General features: G+C 37.7%; 2 protein-coding genes across 2 annotated transcripts in view; one reads left to right on the top strand and one right to left on the bottom strand.

The window, feature by feature from the left end:
- LOC121389502 (TOX high mobility group box family member 4-B-like) overlaps nucleotides 1-5451 on the bottom strand; it is a 116676-nt gene extending 111225 nt beyond the window's left edge. The window contains exon 1 of the mRNA XM_041521156.1: nucleotides 5399-5451. The gene's annotated coding sequence lies outside the window, so the exon portion shown is untranslated. The remainder of the gene's footprint in view (nucleotides 1-5398) is intronic.
- A 41-nt stretch (nucleotides 5452-5492) lies between these two features.
- On the top strand, nucleotides 5493-18561 carry LOC121388820 (zinc finger and SCAN domain-containing protein 30-like). The gene is made up of 6 exons (XM_041520329.1): nucleotides 5493-5837; nucleotides 11157-11297; nucleotides 12060-12488; nucleotides 13826-14662; nucleotides 16572-16655; nucleotides 17976-18561. The coding sequence occupies exons 1-6, from the start codon at nucleotides 5807-5809 to the stop codon at nucleotides 18275-18277; spliced, it is 1824 nt and encodes a 607-aa protein (XP_041376263.1). The 5' UTR covers nucleotides 5493-5806; the 3' UTR covers nucleotides 18278-18561.
- Nucleotides 18562-20046: the final 1485 nt, after the last annotated feature.

Raw genomic sequence — 20046 nt, 5'->3', positions numbered from 1 at the left:
ACTGTTGTCAACCTTAGTCTAGGGAAGTCATAAATCATTGTAATGTAATTTTCACTGGGGGGGGGGGGGTGATAAACATTTTGCAATTACAGGTATTATTTCCCCTGGCATTGTTATTGATTTACCGGCCTCGGTGGCATCATGGCAAGCCATCAGTCTACAGGCTGGTAGGTACTGGGTTCGGATCCCAGTCGAGGCATGGGATTTTTAATCCAGATACCAACTCCAAACCCTGAGTGAGTGCTCCGCAAAGCTCAATGGGTAGGTGTAAACCACTTGCACCAACCAGTGATCCATAACTGGTTTAACAAAGGCCATGGTTTGTGCTATCCTGGCTGTGGGAAGCGCAAATAAAAGATCCCTTGCTGCCTGTCGTAAAAAGAGTAGCCTATGTGGCGACAGCGGGTTTCCTCTAAAAACACTGTCAGAATGACCATATGTTTGACGTCCAATAGCCGATGATAAGATAAAAAATCAATGTGCTCTAGTAGCGTTGTTAAATAAAACAAACTTTACTTTGTTATTGATTTTTAAATTTAAATGTTGTTTTTTTTAATTTAGGAGCAGGATTTAGCTCAGTCAGTTGAGCCCGAGGTGATTGGGTTGTAGGATCGAATCTCCTCTGTGGACCAATTGTGTTATTTCTCGTCCCATCCAGTGCCTCACGACTGGTATATCAAAGGCGGTGGTATGTACTGTCCTGTATGGGATGGTGCATATAAAATATCCCTTGCTACTCCAAAAGTGAGTAGCGAGTTTCCTCTTTCATTACCTGTGTGGTCCTGACCCCATATAACCGTATATTAAAATCTGTTTAGTCTCGTTAAATAAAACATTTCTTCTTTCTTCCTTCATTACTTTTTTGCACAAGAAGAAAACCTAATGATCCCAACCTGAAATAAAACTTTTCATTAACTTCAACATATTTAATTTAATGTATTGTTTATTTCAGGCGTCAAGGAGTTTCGGGTCCAGCATGCTGCAAGGTAGTGGCTTGAGCATGGAAGATCTCGTCCTGAAAATCGTGGCGGTTACAGGAAAGCTGCAGAATATGAAGGAAAAAAGGAGAGGATTCGAAATCATATAAAGTCCTTCACTTGCAGAGCTAGCCACTATGCTCGTCGAGGGGCACCTGGGAGGAAGTACCTTCCAAGTGATTTAAATGTTGCAAAGATGCACAAAATGTTCCAGAAACAGAATCATGATCAGGTAACATACTCACTGTATTGGAGTATTTTTGTGTACAACTTCAATCTTGCTTTCGGTCACCCTGCCACGGATGTATGTTCTACATGTTTGAAATTCCGCATTGCAATCAGGGATACAGAGCAAACTCCAGATGAAAAGCAAGAAAAGATTCTGCTGTATACGTTGCATCGTTGCCGTGCCCGTCAATTTTACAATAAGATGAATGAAGTGGGAGATAGTTTTACCGTCTGTTTCGACGTCATGGAAAATCTTGTCCTTCCGAAGTCCCCAGTAGGGCAAGCTTACTATTATCGCCAGTTGTACTTGTACGTGTTTGGCATCATTGTGGCAGAGGGGAATCTCAGAGGAAGGAAGACATTCATCTATATACATGGCTTGAACATCAGAATGCCAAAGACAGCAATACGATTGCTTCTGCATTACATAATTACTTAGGTTCAGTGGTTAGCATGGATATCAGACAAACTGAACTCTTCCGTTTGTTCTCAGATTCTTGCTACGGCCAAAATAAAAATATTAACGTTCTATGCATGTTGTTTGAATTGTGCAATAACAAGTACCCAAATCTTACTATTGATTACCATTTTCCAATAAAGGGGCACAGCTTTCTTCCTGCAGACCGAGTGTTTGGAAGGATCGAGCAAGAATTCAGAAAGAAGGATACAATATTAATGCCAGAGGAATACCATGAGATTCTCAGCAAACATGGTACTGTTCATGTATACGGAAAGGATTGGAAGTGCTATGATTACAACGCAGAGTCAGCCAGTTTCACAAAAAGTCAGAGATCTTTCAAAATCAGTGAGGCAAGAGTGCTACAAGTTTCTAAGAATAAGTTGGGGTTCAAAACTGTGTATGCTGGAGAATTTTGCCAACACTCCCTTTTAAAAAAGGGGAAAAAGTGGGCACAGTTCAATTCTCCACTACTGCCTGACATTAACTGTGTTAAAGAGGCTAAGAAACAGGATGTTATGAAGCTGTTGGAGGAGATGGGTGTAAATGAGGAGGTTCAGGATTACTATGAGGATGCCTTCTCTCATACCGAGGGTCAGGACAGTAGTGATGAGGATTAATGAGTAGGTCAGTGGTAATTTCCAGTACTGCCTCTGTGACCAGGAATTATGTGGTGTGCCAGTTTGTTGAATATTGTGAAAAATTAGTTTAACACTCACTAGCCCAATTTCAATAAATCGATGGATGTGTGTTTAAATTGGGGGAGGGGGCGGGATGACTGACTAAACTTTCGTGTAATCTTTTGATGACTTCCAATGGGGGATGGAGTATGTTGTGACCCAACTGGCATTATTTTCCAGTCATCTTTCCATAATTATAATTCTAGAGTGAGTATCTTACTGTCATTATTATTACACTGAGATGGCAAAATCGTTTTAAATAAGTGTCAGTTTTAATGCTTTGTGAAGGCTTGGGACAATAGGCCAGCAACTGCCAAACTTTGGTATATCCATGGACAAGTAAAGTTCTTCTTTTGTAAATGTTTAATTCAACTTTCACTTTTAAGATGTTTCTAATTGTCTGTTCTTTGATTCTGCAACATTTCCTTAAAGGAAACATGACACGAGACCATATTATAGCTCATTTTAAAAGAAAAATGATATAAAAATAATATACAAATAACTTTATAACAATAAAATACGTGTAGTTAACTTAAAATGAAGAAATTACGCTAATCAATATCAAAGTACGATTTATGCATATTTCTTCGTGAGCGTTCGGAAAAAAGGGAAGTGACGTCAGAGCCGCTGTACTCTTCCATTGTTGTTAACTGTTTATATATGGATTAAGGGGCTTACGATCTTTTCAGTCCAACAGTGCCGTACTGCGCGGCCTTTGGGTGTAAAAATAAACAGTTTAAACGATCGGGATTGTCTTTTTATGGTTTTGCCAAAGGATTGTATCCGAAGAAAGACGCGTGTATTTTATCGCAAAAGAAAAGATTGGACACCAACACCGCATAGTACTTTGGTGTCAGCCTATTTACAGCCCGGAGCCCGAACGTTACCCGGAGACAAAAACAGTACTCGGTTGCGAATGCCGAGGTGTACATTGTACATATTTGGCACAAAGATACACCTCAGCATGATGTATTTATATATGTTAAAACAAAAATGTAGAATTTTTTATTTATTTATTTTTTTGAAAAAAAAAGATTTTTCATGTTAGGGCTGTAGGCCTACATAACAAAATCTGTATTCACCGTCCGAAGAAGGAAACGTCAATAAATAATTAAATATGGCATATACAAACATGGGATTTGGCATGAGGATACATCTCAGTACGATGTATTTAAATATGTTTTTAAAGAACGTGTAGAAAACAATAATAATTTTAAATAATGTTTTTAATCTTCGGGCGGAATACGTCACAAAAACGTTCCTCATCGCCCGAAACCCCAAAGCAACACGAAGTTCAATACAAAATAAACCACTACTGTCGGTGTCGAAATAACTATTATGTTTCATCCACGGGCTGACTTGAGAATCGGAGTGTTGTTTTAGTTAATTGGTCCTTTCTTTCCGTGGCCTGCACATGTGATTCCTGATTGGCAGGTGTATATTGCAGGGTATCGACCAGGTAAGTGATTACCACGGTCTAGACATACGTACAAAATACGTGCCAGTTTTTTTAAGATCACAGGGTATTGTGGCGTAACCTGTCGCAACTATAGTACAATGTTAATGGACATTATCAGCCGCCCTGCTTCATTACTGTAAATAATGCTGTAAAATCCTTGATTAAGTAGACTTTCCCATCTAAAATTACAAAACTGACCAATTACGTAGTACCAAAGAAAAGAAAATTATCACTTGGGTATCGTGAGTGGTCGTTTTTACTCTAACGCACCCTACCAATAGGCCTAATAATATGCTACTTTTTTTATGAGAGAAAAATACTATAACCCCATTTCGTTCTATTGATGCAAATAGAAATATATTTAGTTTAAAAGTTGATTATACTCTCGTCATTTATGTTGTTTTACAAGTCAGGTTAATGAAAGTGAAGCGCCTTGTCGTAAATTAGAGCGTTTGTTTACACTGTGCATACAGATTTCATTATGTACAGCCCGAACATAAAAAATGCGATATTTTCTAAAAAAAACACACCCAAAATTTTTTTGTCCTACATTTATATTTTTTACATATTTAAATACATCATATCGAGGTGTATCTTTATGCTAAATATGAACAGTATACACCTCGGCATTAGCATCCGAGTTTTGGTTTTGTCTCCGGGTTACTTTCGGGCTCCGGGCTGTAAATTGGTCGACCGGTCTGGTCTGGCACCATCAGTTTCTCCACCCTCTGACTCGCTATCTGTTTTTTCTTCAGTATCACTGTTGTAAGTAAATGTGTGTCTTTCTTCATTTACTAACAGCTCATATTGATACGGAAAAACGTTTTGCGAACGAACACTCATTGTTTTGGTAAGCTGTGCAAGACTTAGATTCTTTATGAGTGGTACGGACTAATGCTTTTAAGTGTAAGGCTTCAGATCAAGGGATGCGTCTCTGACGTCACGGACCTCGTGATTGCCCTGCTCATTAAAGATCGGCAATTTCCGCTAAGAGCTCGTATCTGGGGTTCTTTTATGGAGATATTTTAAGTAATTAATTTTTTATAAAAAATTTTTTTAGGTGATTCAATTTATAATTAATTGTACATGGTTGGTGCCAAATATGGTTTACGTGACATGTTTCCTTTAAGACTAGTTTCCAGAAATGGACTTACTGAGTTTTGCAAACAAACTGAAGGTGGACGTACTTGGTTTTGCAGAAAAATCAATAACATTTTGGTAATTACCGAGTTTTTAAATAAAGGTTCATTTTGGGTATAATATCCGCCCGGTCCCCTCTTTATTATTTTTAGTTAGGGTTAGGGGGTTAGGGTTAGGGTTAGGGTTAGAATTAGAGTTGGTGTTGGGGATGGGGTTTGGGGTTAGGGTTAGGGGAGGGGGGGGGGGGACCGGGCGGATATTTTTCCCTCCTCATATATGATAACTTAATCTTCACACGACAATATAGCCACAGTGAAAACAGCCACTGTATAAACAATAATACAATAACAATTCATATAATTGCACTAAAAATTATTTATCTATATGTATTAATAAATAAACTTACATTAATTAATTAAATATATTTTATATGCTACAGATGACTGTAAATCCGTACCTTTGATTATTTTTCCGATTTGATATTTTCTTCGAAACGCGCACACAACCCCGGAAGTGGACATCACACTAATGTATTTCCGGTATGGGAAAATCTCATTCATGTTTGTAAAATTATTATTTCATCCACTAATCGATTTAGGATAATAATGATAATGGACAAGTTTTCTGTACTTATTATTAACCAGATGTCTATATAAGAGATAACAGTATTTACAAATAATCGTATTACTGTGTAATTACAGTCAAAATTGCGTACGTTTCTAAGTTCAATGTCATGGCTGTTTTGCACACATCTCGACAATCCTGCTTGACCTAAAGAATTAGTGCCGAGTGGTTTCATCACAACTTGTCTACGTGAACCATATGATCACATTTTTTCTAAAAAGACATTTCTGAATCAGCAGTTATGCCGCCAAGCCAGACAAACGTATTTACAGGTATATTATGTGAATCTCAATTTAAAGATGATGAAATCATAAATGATTTTAAATGCTACTTTAGACAATGCTTAATTTGGTTATTCATTTACATTCAATCAATTTCATTGAACTAAACTGACAAGCAGGTCACATTACTGGGATAACATTAATTAATATGCTTTAATGTAAGTCATCAGACTCATGAAAAGTACTCTTTTTTTTGTTTCACTATGACACTACTACACACCCATTCTCATTAAATTGATTAATGAGACCGTTTGGCATCAGAAGGTGACAAAAATAAAACATTGTAGTGAGTTGAAGTTTTATCGACCCAGATATCATCCAAGATATAACTGTTATATTTTGTAGCCCTGCTGATATGTTATAACTGACACGATAAGTAAAGACCAGGTTCACAACTCAACGTTTACTTCCAACTGTCATGGCTCCAAAGGCGGTTACATATTCCTACGTTCAACTACATGTTGAAGTAGTGCTAAGGCACTTCATATGCCTGTATAAATAAACGCATAATATTACATCCCCCTTGTTTTATAAAGTTTAACATTAACTAAATAATCAATCGTCACTTGAAAAGTTTTTCTGTTGTTTTTTGTATAATATTTACTGTGTGATCAATTGTCTTATTCTTTGTATGGGATTTCACTAGAATCATTCATTATTTACTAATAAGCATATGTATTACAGCTTGTAAGAAATCACATTTAACATTAACACAAATCACTTGTAAAGGTAAACTGTTCAATTGATAACTTAACTAAAATGGAAACTAGATGAAGTTTAACAGAGTTTATGTCATTAGTTCAATCATCAAGAAACTTGGGTCGATTCACATGTCTTCCCGATCTGGTGTAGTACTGGTTTCTGTTAGGATTAGTTTCAATTCGAGAATTTGGTGGATTTAACTAAACGTGAACATGTTTTTGTAGGTTGATATTTGAGTTTTCCTTTGATTGACAGTTTCTGTCAGATGAATGGAAAACATCCAGTGGTTGCAAAACAAGGCGTCATGCGTCGCATGCAATGTTTACTACCCTCATTTCAGATGTCTAATTTTAGTTCATACTTGGGCACTTCAGAGAAATACTGCAGGCATGAAATTGAAAACAATGTTACACACTGTTATTGTTAGACTGCTAAATCTCACTGGTGGTAAAATATTGTGTTACATTTGTGTTTAATTATCTGCAGGAGGTATGACCTTTTAAATTAACTTTGAGCAAACTTGCAATTTCATGTTATTTATAAGGTGACGAAGTTGGGGATGGGCTTATTTACGAATGAGGGCCTAATTTCTTAAATGCTATCAAAACGGAGGGGGGCTTATTCAAAGACATGGGCTTATTTCCGGTCAAATACGGTAGTCTCAATGAGCGTGATGCTGGAAGTCCTAAAACCACTGAACCATCTGAGTCTGCATGTGACAAACAATTCAGCTTGACTTGTGTAATCATTGTATCGGCATGGTATTGTTATCTTACCATACTGAGTAATCAAATTCCCTGTGTATGATTTCAGAACAGTGTTGCTTGGATTAAGTATACCAGTCCTTGGAAAACCTTCAGGCGTTAGCTTTTTGGGATACATTCGTCTGAACTTGCGTAGGGGAAGGATATTTCCTTGTGCTCCAGTGTCAACTTTTAACTTTTAGTGTTGCTGGTATCTTTGGTCTATCATCCAACGTGATATCAATTATCGCATATATTTCATCTCGTTTGTCTAAGTGTTTATCTTGGATCGAATCGAAACTCATAGAGTTAAAACTTTCAGTAAGATCTTGGGAATTTTCGGCCAGTATAATGTTTGCAGATTTTTGTGGAGTGTGTGATCTGGAACTGTGCCTGCCATCATAACGCTTTCTGGATTTTGATCTGCGTCGAAAATTGCTTCTGTTTGTGTATTGGGGTTTATAACTACTCCTACACACTGTTTTCCAATGGTTTCGTTTACCACAATTCATACAAGTGGATCCATATGCCGGACATTGGTTTGGGTTATGATTTCTACCACAATATTTACATGGTTGTTCTGTCCTGACTACCTGTACATCTAGTTGTGGGTGTTGTACATCATGAAACAATTTCATATTTGTACGTGATGCTTCTTGTATGCGTGCTGTATTTATGGCCTGGTCAAGCGTCAGTGTTTCATCTTTGCTGAGTAGCTAATTTTGGACTTCACTAATTTTTGTTCCTATTATTAATTGTTCAGTTAGTTTTTCTTTTAACTAATCTTCTCCAAACTTACACTTGAATGCCTGTAGCTTACACCGTGTCATGTAACTATCAACTGATTCTACTTTTTCTTGTCTAAATTGTTGTAGATAAAACCTCTGTAACCTGAAATTGACATTTGGCTCAATGTGTGATTTCAGTTTATCAAATATTACTTTGGGGTCTTTTGCCTCAGCAGGGGTTAATGTCCAGAGTTAAATGCTTTAATTCCTTAATCACCGGTAAACAATAAAATATGGTCAACTTGTTTTTCCAATTTAATGTTCTTCACAGAGAAGTAAAGTTCACATCTTTGTTTGAATAATTTAAATGTTCCTGGTAAATCATCATTAGACCAGTCTAATCGCGGAGTACTCAATGAATCCATTCTGGATTATCGTTCTGAACACGATCCGAAAACCGGATGTTTACATTTTAATTCATCAAGGGAAATAACTCTGGTTGACTTGTTCATCATTTAACGTTATTTGAAATCACAGCCTGTTAATAAATTTTCCATTACTTTTTTTTTTTTCTTTTTTTTTCATGTAGCATTACGATATCATCACTTTATACCTATGCCGAAACACAGGGTGTCGAAATCTACTACAATGTATTTAATTTCTGCATATTCAAAGTTCCATCGTCTGCTACAACGGTTGACAGATCGTAAACAAATGTTCATAACACACTAATACTTCGATTCCATGCATCATGATTGCTCTTCTTAGAAATAGTATGTGTTCATCCCACCGCTGCCACCATGTTATATTTTGTAGCCCTGCTGATGTTATAACTGACACGATAAATAAAGACCAGGTTCACAACTCAATGTTTACTTCCAACTGTCATGGCTCCAAAGCGGTTATATATTCCTACGTTCAACTACATGTTGAAGTAGTGCTAAGGCACTTCATACGCCTATACAAATAAACCCATAATATTACAATAACTAGGGAAAAATATCTGCCCTAACCCTAACCCTAACCCCTAACCCTAACTAAAAATAATAATGGGAGGACCGGGCGGATATTATACCATTATGAGTTGACTATTCTATATTCTTATAAATATATATAGTAACACATTTAAAAAAAAAATTTGATTGTGTCTGATGACAAACTTAAACAAAGAGTTGGAGAAAAACACTAACTGCTGTTAACTCGTAGGCCTGCTTTTATGTTAAGATATACGTCAGGTTTCAGTAAGTTTTAGTTTCCTCAGGTATTCCTTTGACATAACATGTATTACTATTAGGATTGATGTATGAGCCTACGATACCGTTAGTAACGTTTGTATCGCTATTAACAACGTAAGTATAAAAACACATATTTTAAGAAATTAACTGACTATCAACAAGAACCAGTACATCATGAGTGATGACAACTGGAGCTCATTGTTAATTCTACTTATTGACAAATACCCGGCACGGCTGATTTACAGTCAATGTTTCTGCCAGAAAGAAATTTTTGGGTATGGTGCTATGGAATTGAATGCAACCATAGTCAACAGGTATATGGGGGGGGCCTCCCCCAGAAGAAAATGGGTTACGTTTAGGGTTAGGGTTAAGAAAATCATACAGTAATGATAAGAGTCATTCTAATTTTGTCAAAAGGTTAACTTAAAAAAATAAAATCTGCAAACAATTTGGGTATGGTGCCATACCCGTTTTACCCTCTGGCAGAAACTGATGTCAGTGACATGTTTTCAGTAACGGCAACATATTGTCCTGAGTAAAGAAACAAAATTATGCTAGAAATTATTTCTAGATGTGAAACAAAACGTGTGTAAATGTTTTCAGGAGTAACATGGTACATTGCACCGGTTTACTGAATTCAAATGGACATTATGTGATGGGAGTACCATCACATATGTACTGACCACCAGACAGCAGGAAACAAATGTGAACTTAAAACAGATTACACCTCATCACATCTGATGAAAATCTAAAGTACTAAACACGTTTTCAAACATGATACACACACCTCTTGACAGTGGTACATTTGTATCACTTATGATATCCCATGACGTCTATGAACAGTGTCTCAATAGCATCAACAGCACTATTGAATAGTTTATACAGTCTCTCGGATTTTCATGATGGTTTTGGTGCTTCAAGTTTGCATACAAACTGGTTCCTTTCAATCCAGATACGATCAGGATGCATGGGTCATTTGTACAAATATAGAGGATGGAATGTAGCCCAGTGGTAAAGCGCTCGCTTGATGCGCTGTCGGTCTGGGATCGATCCCCGTCGGTGGGCCCATTAGGCTGTTTCACGTTCCAGCCAGTGCACCATGACTGGTATATCAACGGCCATGTTATGTGCTATCCTATAGACCTGTGCTCTAGTGGTGTTGTTAAACAAAACAAATGTTGTACAAACATTTGGCACATTGCAGGAAGTTCATTTCCATATCCCATGTCTGTAGCTGAGAACTACCTTTCCAATGTACCATGAGCCATCATACACAACAGCAACATAGTCCCCCCGGTTGTAGCAGAGAACAATATGAAAACAGCAATCTACATATATATTTAAAATAAGTAATACTGCTTAAACTAAGGTATGTAGCTTAAAAATAGAGACATTCCTTATGTATAACTACAAAATAAAATTATTGTGTGTTTATTGATTTCAGATACACTGTTCATTTTTCAATTTAGTATGGCTGCTGTTTATAATTTTTTCTTTCCATTTTTTCTTTTTTTTTATACGCCTGTCCTTGACGGGTCATGTGGTTTGACATCAGTCTGCCCATAAACTTAATTTCCGGAGAATATCTTTCTTATCAGTTTATGAAACCGTGCATGCGAGTACAACTTGGGATGGTGATCTGTCATGTACCATAACTAGGTCATTGCGACCTCTTTTTCATGCATTACTGTACATTAAAGGAAATCCTTGTCAAGTGCAACTTGGGATGGCGGTGTGTTGCATACCATAGCTAGGTCACTGCGACATACTTTTGACAGGCATATTATATACCTGACCAGTACACCTGTTCTTATTTTGTTTGTGTGTACTGTTGGACATGAAAATATTAATCTGTTAACTGTATGACTGACACAAACATTTGTTTATGAATATATTTTTCAGATTGCATCATTGACTACCTAACATGTGGGGGTTGTGCTCTGGAATTTCCTCTGCAGAAAATCACAAATTTTATACAGCACAAAAAAGTGGGATGTCTCGACACCCCAGATTTGGATCCATCTTCCATTTCCGGATTGGATGGTAAAATTTGTGTTTATCAGCTAGACAAAGTTCTTCCTGATTCAGTCACAGCAAGTTGTAATATTTCGAACTTACAATGAATATAAGTAGTTATGCTCCAATGATCGCTTATAATCAAACACTATCGCTTGAGCTCTACTGCTGTACTGATCGTTTATAAAAATCCATAATCGATTGTCACAGAAAATGTCTACTGTAATTGTTCCTCCAGTTTAGATAAAGAAGGAAATGTTTTATTTAATGACACACTTGACACATTTTATTTATGGTTATATGGCATCAAGTGGTTAAGGACCACACAGATATAGAGAGAAGAAACCCACTGTCGCCATTTCACAGGCTACTCTCTTTGATTAGCAGCAAGGGATCTTTTATATGCACCATCCCACAGACAGGATAGTACATACCAGTCTTTGTTACACCAGTCGTGGAGCACTGGCTGGAACAAGAAATAGTCCAGTTTAGATGATGAAATTGATGTAAATAAGTTTGTTATCATGTGTACATAGAGAAAAAAACCCCTGTTAAAATGTAAAATAAGCCATCTGTATGATCTAGATCCCATTGATCACAACAATAGGTACATGGTGCTTATAATTCATATTCTTCTTACAAGATGTTCATATAATTTTAAGCGATTGACGATTTATCCATTTTCACAGAGTTATGGCTCTTGTTTAAATAGTGAAATAATGATTATTTCATCAATCCAATTTAATTTAGTCAGTCCCACTGTATTTTCTATATATTATCTTTCTCTAGGACCTGATGAAAATGCTCTGCTTTGTTATACATGTTCCCGGGACTTCATGACGGCAAGAGGTCTGCTACAGCACATCCAGTTGTCACACAACCTCAAGGTCTTCCTCCAGCCTGGAGAGGAACAGGAGCAGACGGCACAACAGCAGTGTGGACAGACGGAACAGACAGACACACCGACAAAAAACACAAATGCTCAATCAGATCTTAAGTGGACCAATCGGAGTACGGGATCTGAGATCTCTTCAGCGGAAAAACAGACATGTTCTGATGTGGTCGACATTCCTCAAGGTCACACAGTTGAGATCACCAGCGGCAGACGTCAGTCCGACAAAGGTCACGATGACAATGACTATGAGCAGGATGTGTCCACCGCAGGTCGAACCACAATCTGTTGTAACAGTCAGGAATGTTGTGTGACCATTATTCCAGGTTTGTGGGACTTTTCTTTGGTGAAGTGGTATATTATTTTTCCAAGTTGTAGATATTTGAACTAGTGAACTTTCCAGCATATATTTTAACAATGTTTGTACTCATCCTTTAATTCGTTGAATTTTGGGATTGGTCCAGGGAAATGGCAATTTTTGGAAAATGATATTAAGCTTTTGAAAATGTTTTGTTTTGTTTTTTTGTAATTTTAAAATTGACCACTGTAATGTTTTATAGGACATTTAGGCCCAGACTTAAAGTCTGTCTCCAATTTTTTTTATGTATGTTGCACATGCACAATTTGAATAATTAACTTCTTATCTCAAATTCAACTCAACAATAGTTTGTTTTGTTTAACAACACCACTAGAGCACATTGATTAATTAATCATTGGCTGTTGGATGTCAAACATTTGGTCATTTTGACTGTCATAGAGAGGAAGCCTGCTACATTTTTTCCATTAGCAGCAATGGATCTATTATATGCACTTTTCCACAGACAGGAAAGCCCATACCACGGCCTTTGACTGGTTGGAACAAGAAAAACCCAGTCAGTGCAATAAATCCACGAGGTTGTTCGATCCTGCGATGCAAGCACTTAGGGCAAATGCTCAACCAACTGAGCTTAATCCCTTCTCCTTCAAATGAACAAGTGCTTGTTAGCCCGGATTTTCTGTTTTTATAAGTGGGGTGTTGGATTTTTAAAAACATTTTGGTAGTGATAGGATATACCTATATTAATGTTAAACTTATTGTGTTACATTGGTAAGCATATTTTTTACAATACCGTATAACTAAGGTCAGTGTCTTTAATTTTAAAATAGATTAATATATTTCCACTGACCGGCCTCAGTGGTGTCATCGTTTTGCCATCGGACATCAGGCTGGTAGGTACTGGGTTCGTATCCCACCTGAGGCAATGGGAGATTTTTCATGCCAGTACCGGCTCCAACCCTGAGTAAGTGGGCTCAATGGGTAAGTGTAAGGCCACATACACTGTACACTGAGTTTCACCCGCTTCACGAGTGCGATTATGGGTGACTCCCCCGAGTGTATGACCCCACATGGAGGATGATTACCCTGCATGCACTGCAGGTTCCATGTACCCTGGGCTTGGGTGATACCAAGATAGCTCAACTGACAGCAAATGTAGAGCACGGACCTCTCAATTAGTCCCATACCGAAATGGAAATACTGCGGCTTAACAACCATTAATCTCATCATCATCCATGTTTGAAATGTCAACAAAAGAAAAATGTCTTTGTCTCTATGTTAAATGTTTTTGGCGTTTTTAAGGGGAATTTTTTTTTATATATATATTTCCACTAAATATTTAATTAGGAACACACGAACGACCAAAGAAATGTTGCAGTGCCGTCGTGCCAAAGAAGCGTAAACAGCATATGGCGGAGCACATGGGTAGCAACAGTGCGGACCAGGAGTCGTCGGACGAGCGAGAATCCGACCAGAACGAAGACACCGAGACACAGGGGGACGACTCTAACAGCAACTCCATCTTCATCGACTTCCATCCACAGTTCACAAACTTCGACGAAAACTCGCCAAAGAGTGAGGGCAAGACTGACACAGACGGGAATGTTGGTCAGAGTAATAGCGGCAAATCGCTTCCAGAAGGAATCGTAAACGAAAGTCTCGATTTGTCGGCCGTGCAGGAGATCACGGAATTAGGATCGTTGATCATGCATCCAGGTAAAACCTACAGTATTCCAGTCAGCTATGCATATTCTGTGACCGATCTCCGAATCCTCGACAATAGGTCTATAAAGATATTTCCACCGACGTTAGACGGGGTAGAACAGACTGGCTCGTTCAGTGTTCAGACCAGTAATGTGTCTAACATCAGCAGCAGGAAAATGTTCGATGCTTCTGTGGCTGAAATGCAGCAGAAATCTGTTGAATCAGGTCCCATAGTTTCTCAGGGGGTTCCGGTTACGACGATGACAACGACAACAGCGGAGTGTTCCGTGTCACATGGTTCGACTCAGGAGGTAGTGTTTGATGACAGTGACAAGGAGGATGAGATGGAGATAGATGAGTCATTGACAGACAGAGGGCGCAAGCGTCGGTATCCGACGTCACGTCCATTCAAGTGCAGCCAGTGTGACCACGCCTTCAACCAGCGGATACACCTCAAGAAACACATGAGTAAACACACAGGTAAATCTTTTTTTGAAATTCACATCCCAACCAGTGTAGGAAGTAGGGTGTGTGTGGCAAGGGCACACTTGTCCCCTCACTTTTCTTGATCCAGTAGCAGCAGCAATGGTTTATGTATATTTATCCTGCAACCACTGTTTCTATTGACAGATTTTGATGACTAATTAAAACAAAGTCATAAACGTATACCAGCAGATTATGACTTTTGACGTCACTCATATGATGTTACACGCATAGCTACATTACAAAATTGCTCATTTGACCTCTAGATCATCGTACAATGTGGCAGAAATAACAGAAATAATAGCTTTTCCCCTTAATTTTTATGGTCTGCAGGATAAAAATAATAACTAGTTAATGACGTCGGATATCTGCTTTATCCTTTATCCTCGCGGAATTTCCCGATTCTTACCTTCACAGGATAAAGCAGATATCTGGCGTCATTAATTAGTTATTGTCTATTTATACACACAGTGAAATTCCCCAAGACCAGACCCTCTCTAAACCGGAATTCTCTCAACACCAGACAATTGTCACGGTCTCGTGATTTTTGCATCTTTCAACACTACAGTTTACCTCTCTAAACCGGAAATCTCTCTAAACTGAACACAGGATGATTATTTCAGTCCCAAAGTGTTCTTGTAGTGTAAATATGGTACCTCTGAAAACCGGACGTTCAAACCATTATCAATCTTTATGGTGCCACTAATTACTCTGAATATCACTTCGGCTGGCTTGCCTGACTGCAAACTCGATTAGTGTAATATGCGCATGCTCGCGTCAGCTGTGGATGGGCACACCTGGCAAATAACAGTTAAGTAATTAAAGATCTGCTGACAGCTTTGATATTTAAGTAACTAGTATACACATGTGAGTTGTGTTTATTTGCAGCTTTGTTGTAAATTTAGTTGAGATAGGCTGAGTTAGGTTTTGGGTTAGTTGTTTTTAAATTATGAATGTGATTGAAGGCTGTTCACATATATGTTCCTTAACAAACATATCTCATTATTTGCTCCAAAGATCGACAGAATGACATTGAACTTAATCCACTGTCTTCATATTGTTTAAATTTGTTTTCCTTTTAAAAACATTTATTTAGCAAAATAAAGAGTAACTGGTTTTGTGTGGTTGATGTCTGTGGCATTTCATTTCCATATCGATTTGCAAGATATCGGAACGTCCATCAAAACATCGTCATGTTGAACTATCACTCAATGATTAACTTAAAATCATTTAAAAATTTGAAAGTTTATCTAAGCCAACATTAAGGTCACTAAGTTAATATTTAGTGTAGGAAAATCAGCTGTTGGAGATATCATCAAGAAACGACGTGAACCCCTGCAAACTGTGGGTTTAGAGGGGTGTCACTATGTATATATATATATATATGTGTGTGTGTGTGTCTGATGCCATATAACTGTAAATAAAATGTGTTGAAAGAAATGTTTTATTTAACGATGCACTCAACACATTTTATTTACGGTTATATGGTTAAGGACCACACAGATTTTGAGAGGAAACCCGCTGTCGGCACTACATGGGCTACTCTTCCGATTAGCAGCAAGGGATCTTTTATTTGCGCTTCCCACAGGCAGGATAGCACAAACCATGGCCTTTGTTGAACCAGTTATGGATCACTGGTCGGTGCAAGTGATTTACACCTACCCATTGAGCCTTGCGGATCACTCACTCAGGGTTTGGAGTCGGTATCTGGATTAAAAATCCCATGCCTCGACTGGGATCCGAACCCAGTACCTACCAGCCTGTAGACCGATGGCCTACCACGACGCCACCGAGGCCGGTCAAAATGTGTTGAGTGCGTCATTAAATAAAACATTTCCTTCCTTCCTTCCTTTTTCATGGAATTGTTTTTACATTTTATATTGAGTAATATTTTTTGTCATTTCAGGAGTGAAGCCATTTAAGTGTGCACAGTGCAGCTATGCGACAGTAGAAAGAAGTCATCTGAAGGTCCACATCAGAATTCATACAGGTGAAGGACGGATCCGCGATATTTATTTATGTCAGCTAGTTATGACAGTTAAACCTGTTTTAACCATTCATCTAAGGGAGGGCAGGATATAGCCAGTGGTGAAATGCTCAATCTCAGATCGATCCCCGTTGGTGGGCCCATTGGGCTATTTCTCGTTCCAACCTGTGCACCACAACTGATCTATCAACGGCTGTGGAATGTGATATTCTATCTGTGGGATGGTGCATTTAAGCAATCCCTTGCTACTAATGTAGCAGGCTACCTCTCTGAGACTATATGTAAGAATTGACATTTGACATCCAATAGAAAAATATATATGCATGGTTTAATTTAATTGCAGTATCGAGGGTGGTTCACAAAATGTTCACATCGTGAACATGCACTAAGGTGCATATTAGCAAAAATAACAAACATGTCGCAATATTAATCCAGTTGAAAGCGCAATTCTGAAAAAAAGTTTCTTGTGGTCCTATCAGTTCATGTGGTATGTGCTGAGGTGTTGTTAAATATTCCTTTCTTTCTTTCCATACTAAACTTAGGTTCATAGAATATTGTCAGTCTAATGTCTAAGAAGGTAAAAATTAAAATTACTGTAGCTGTTTTCTGTGGTGCCATTATCATTGGGAAAAACCTCCACAGACTGGGTCTCTAATAAACTGGTACTGTCTGTCTATCTGTTTATATTTCTATTTCATATACACATTAATTGATCTTGGGAATTGGGGAAAACACAGTAGGGTTATTTTATTCTAATTTCAACTGGTGTTTTTATTTAGTGTTTTTGTTTTAGACAAATTAACCAGTTGTAGTAAAAAATATGCATTAGGCCTACAATACTACAAACCTTACGATAAAAACTGGGTGGCCAAATTGTTAGTAGTTTTAACAAAGATTGTGTAATTAGCAATGTTTTATTAGCCCTTGTGTAAAACCCATTAAAGAATGTTTGTTTCTGATTATTTCAGTATTTAATGAATGATATGTACAATGCACAAACCATGCTAATAATCATTGTAAAACGCCATTGTCCATTACCCAAATTGAACTTAGGAAATTTGCAACTTGTAAAACACTGGTTTTACTACCTAAGATTTTAGTATCAATACAGTTAAGATTTGATCTTACAGATGTATTGAATTATAACAGATCTACGTTTTAACAGAATATAGTGAAAATAGAATGTATCAAAGTTCTAGGTAATTATCTAGACAATATCGGGTCATTTTTTTTATAACTTTTTTTTATCTTTGTTAACTTATTTCTTTTTGAAGATTATGTTAATTGTTCTGTTCATTTTAATAGTTTTAATTTTTGTTTCAGGTGAAAAACCATTTAAATGTACGTTCTGTAAGTATGCCACGGCCCAGAACAGTACATTGAAAATACACTTGAAGCGTCATCACAACGGGAAAATGCTCGAATGTGAAGACTGCCACAAGCAGTTTACCCAACACGAAATGCTCACCAATCACAGAATGGGACATCAGCAAACAGGCTTATCCCATCAACCAATCAGTGGGGTCGGTACATCTGGTGATAGGAGTGAACCTCCTGATCGAGCCAGTCCATTGCCAAGTCTCATCAGTGAACCAGACAGCAGTATACAACTGACAAAGAGCTGAGGGGACCAGTCGGCTGAATCAACAGTTTACGAAATGACCAATCAAAATATTTTTTTTCACACTAATCAAAATACGAGATGAGTTCCTTATACCCTTCCACCCTTTTCTTATAACAGCTTAAATTATGCTCAAAGCCAATAACAGAGCCACTTTTTAAGCTAATACCGGCCTCGGTGGCATCGTGGTTAGGCCATTGGTCTACAGGCTGGTAGGTACTGGGTTCGGATCCCAGTCTAGGCATAGGATTTTTAATTCAGATGCCGACTCCAAACCCTGAGTGAGTACTCCGCAAGGCTCAATGGGTAGGTGTAAACCACTTGCACCGACAAAGGCCATGGTTTGTGCTATTCTGCCTGGGGGAAGCGCAAATAAAAGATCCCTTGCTGCCTGTCATAAAAGAGTAGCGTATGTGGCGACAGCAGGTTCCCTCTAAAAAAACTGTCAAAATGACCATATGTTTGACTTCCAATAGCCGATGATAAGATAAAAAAATCAATGTGCTCTAGTGGCGTCATTAAATAAAACAAACATTACTTTACTTTTTTAAAGCTAATAATATTGATATTCACGGTTATTGTGACCCATTATATTTTCAATTAATGCCCCTTCCTTTTAGGAACCAGCCATAATGTTTTTTGGTTCCTTTTTTCAGACTTTAAACCCTATTCAAGACCATTCATTTCAACTTATTTTCGTGCTTATATCCAATTAAGGTTCAAGCACGCTGTCCTGGGCACACACCTCAGCTATCTGGGCTGTCTGTCCAGGACAGTGGGTTAGTTGTTAGTTGGTTAGTGATTAGTGAGAGAGAAGAGGGTGTAGTGGCCTTACACTACCCATTGAGCCCTCAAGAACTCACTCTGGGTTGGAGCCAGTACTGGGCTGTGAACCCTGTACCTACCAGCCTATAGTCCGATGGCTTAACCACTGCGCCACCGAGGCCGGTTTCAAGACCAAACATTCAAACATTTAAAAGCCATGGTTACTAAATTGTAATTGGTGAAGTATATAGATCTATGTCGCCCCAAAAACAATTTGCATAAATTATTTAGACTATCCTTCAAAAATTAATTTCTAAACAAGTTTATTGCAGCAAATTATAAGGAAGGAGCAGAAATTTTATTCTTTATATATTTTTGATAACTGTCTTTCAAGTATTCATTTAGCTAATTTAGTGTTTGTCGTTAGCATTCATTATTATTATGAAATTGTTATTGACGTGATATTCATTTTATGAATTTTACTCCTAAATAATAACTACTGTTTTCTTTTGTTTGGAATTTGGACTCTTATTAGCAAGTAACATTGTTTTCAAGACAAGTTTTTAGTATTTACTTACAAATTAACACAATACTAAAAACAGAGAGAAAAAAAGAAAGATAGTAAAATATGCATTTAAAAAAAGTAGTTGTTCAATTCATTATTGTATGAATGGAAAATGTTTGATCAATTTTACCAACGATATAACTCATACTGAGTTGCAGATGTTTAATTTTTTTAGATAGAAGTTGATTCACAGCATTCATTCATTCATTTCAACGTATTTTCAGGTTATATCCAATTAAGGTTCAAGCACGCTGTCGTGGGTACACACCGTAGCTATCTGGGTTGTCTGTCCAGGACAGTGGGTTAGTTGTTATTTGGTTAGTGGTTAGTTAGAGAGAAAAGGGTGTAGTGGCCATACACCTACCCATTGAGCCCTTAAGAACTCGCTCGGGGTTGGAGCCAGTACCGGGCTTTGAACCCTGTACCTACCAGCCTGTAGTCAT

The sequence above is a fragment of the Gigantopelta aegis genome, chromosome 14 (assembly GCF_016097555.1).
Source record: "Gigantopelta aegis isolate Gae_Host chromosome 14, Gae_host_genome, whole genome shotgun sequence".
Classification (NCBI taxonomy): domain Eukaryota; kingdom Metazoa; phylum Mollusca; class Gastropoda; order Neomphalida; family Peltospiridae; genus Gigantopelta; species Gigantopelta aegis.
Note: the sequence above shows the minus strand (reverse complement) of the source record. Positions and strands in the feature narration are given on the sequence as shown.

Bases quoted from the DNA above. Each gene is read 5' to 3' on its own strand.
- LOC121388820 (XM_041520329.1), top strand. From the start codon at position 5,807: ATGCCGCCAAGCCAGACAAACGTATTTACAG. The intron at 11,298-12,059 runs GTAAAATTTGTG...ATCTTTCTCTAG, and splicing joins TTCCATTTCCGGATTGGATG to GACCTGATGAAAATGCTCTG. The intron at 12,489-13,825 runs GTTTGTGGGACT...ATATTTAATTAG, and splicing joins TTGTGTGACCATTATTCCAG to GAACACACGAACGACCAAAG.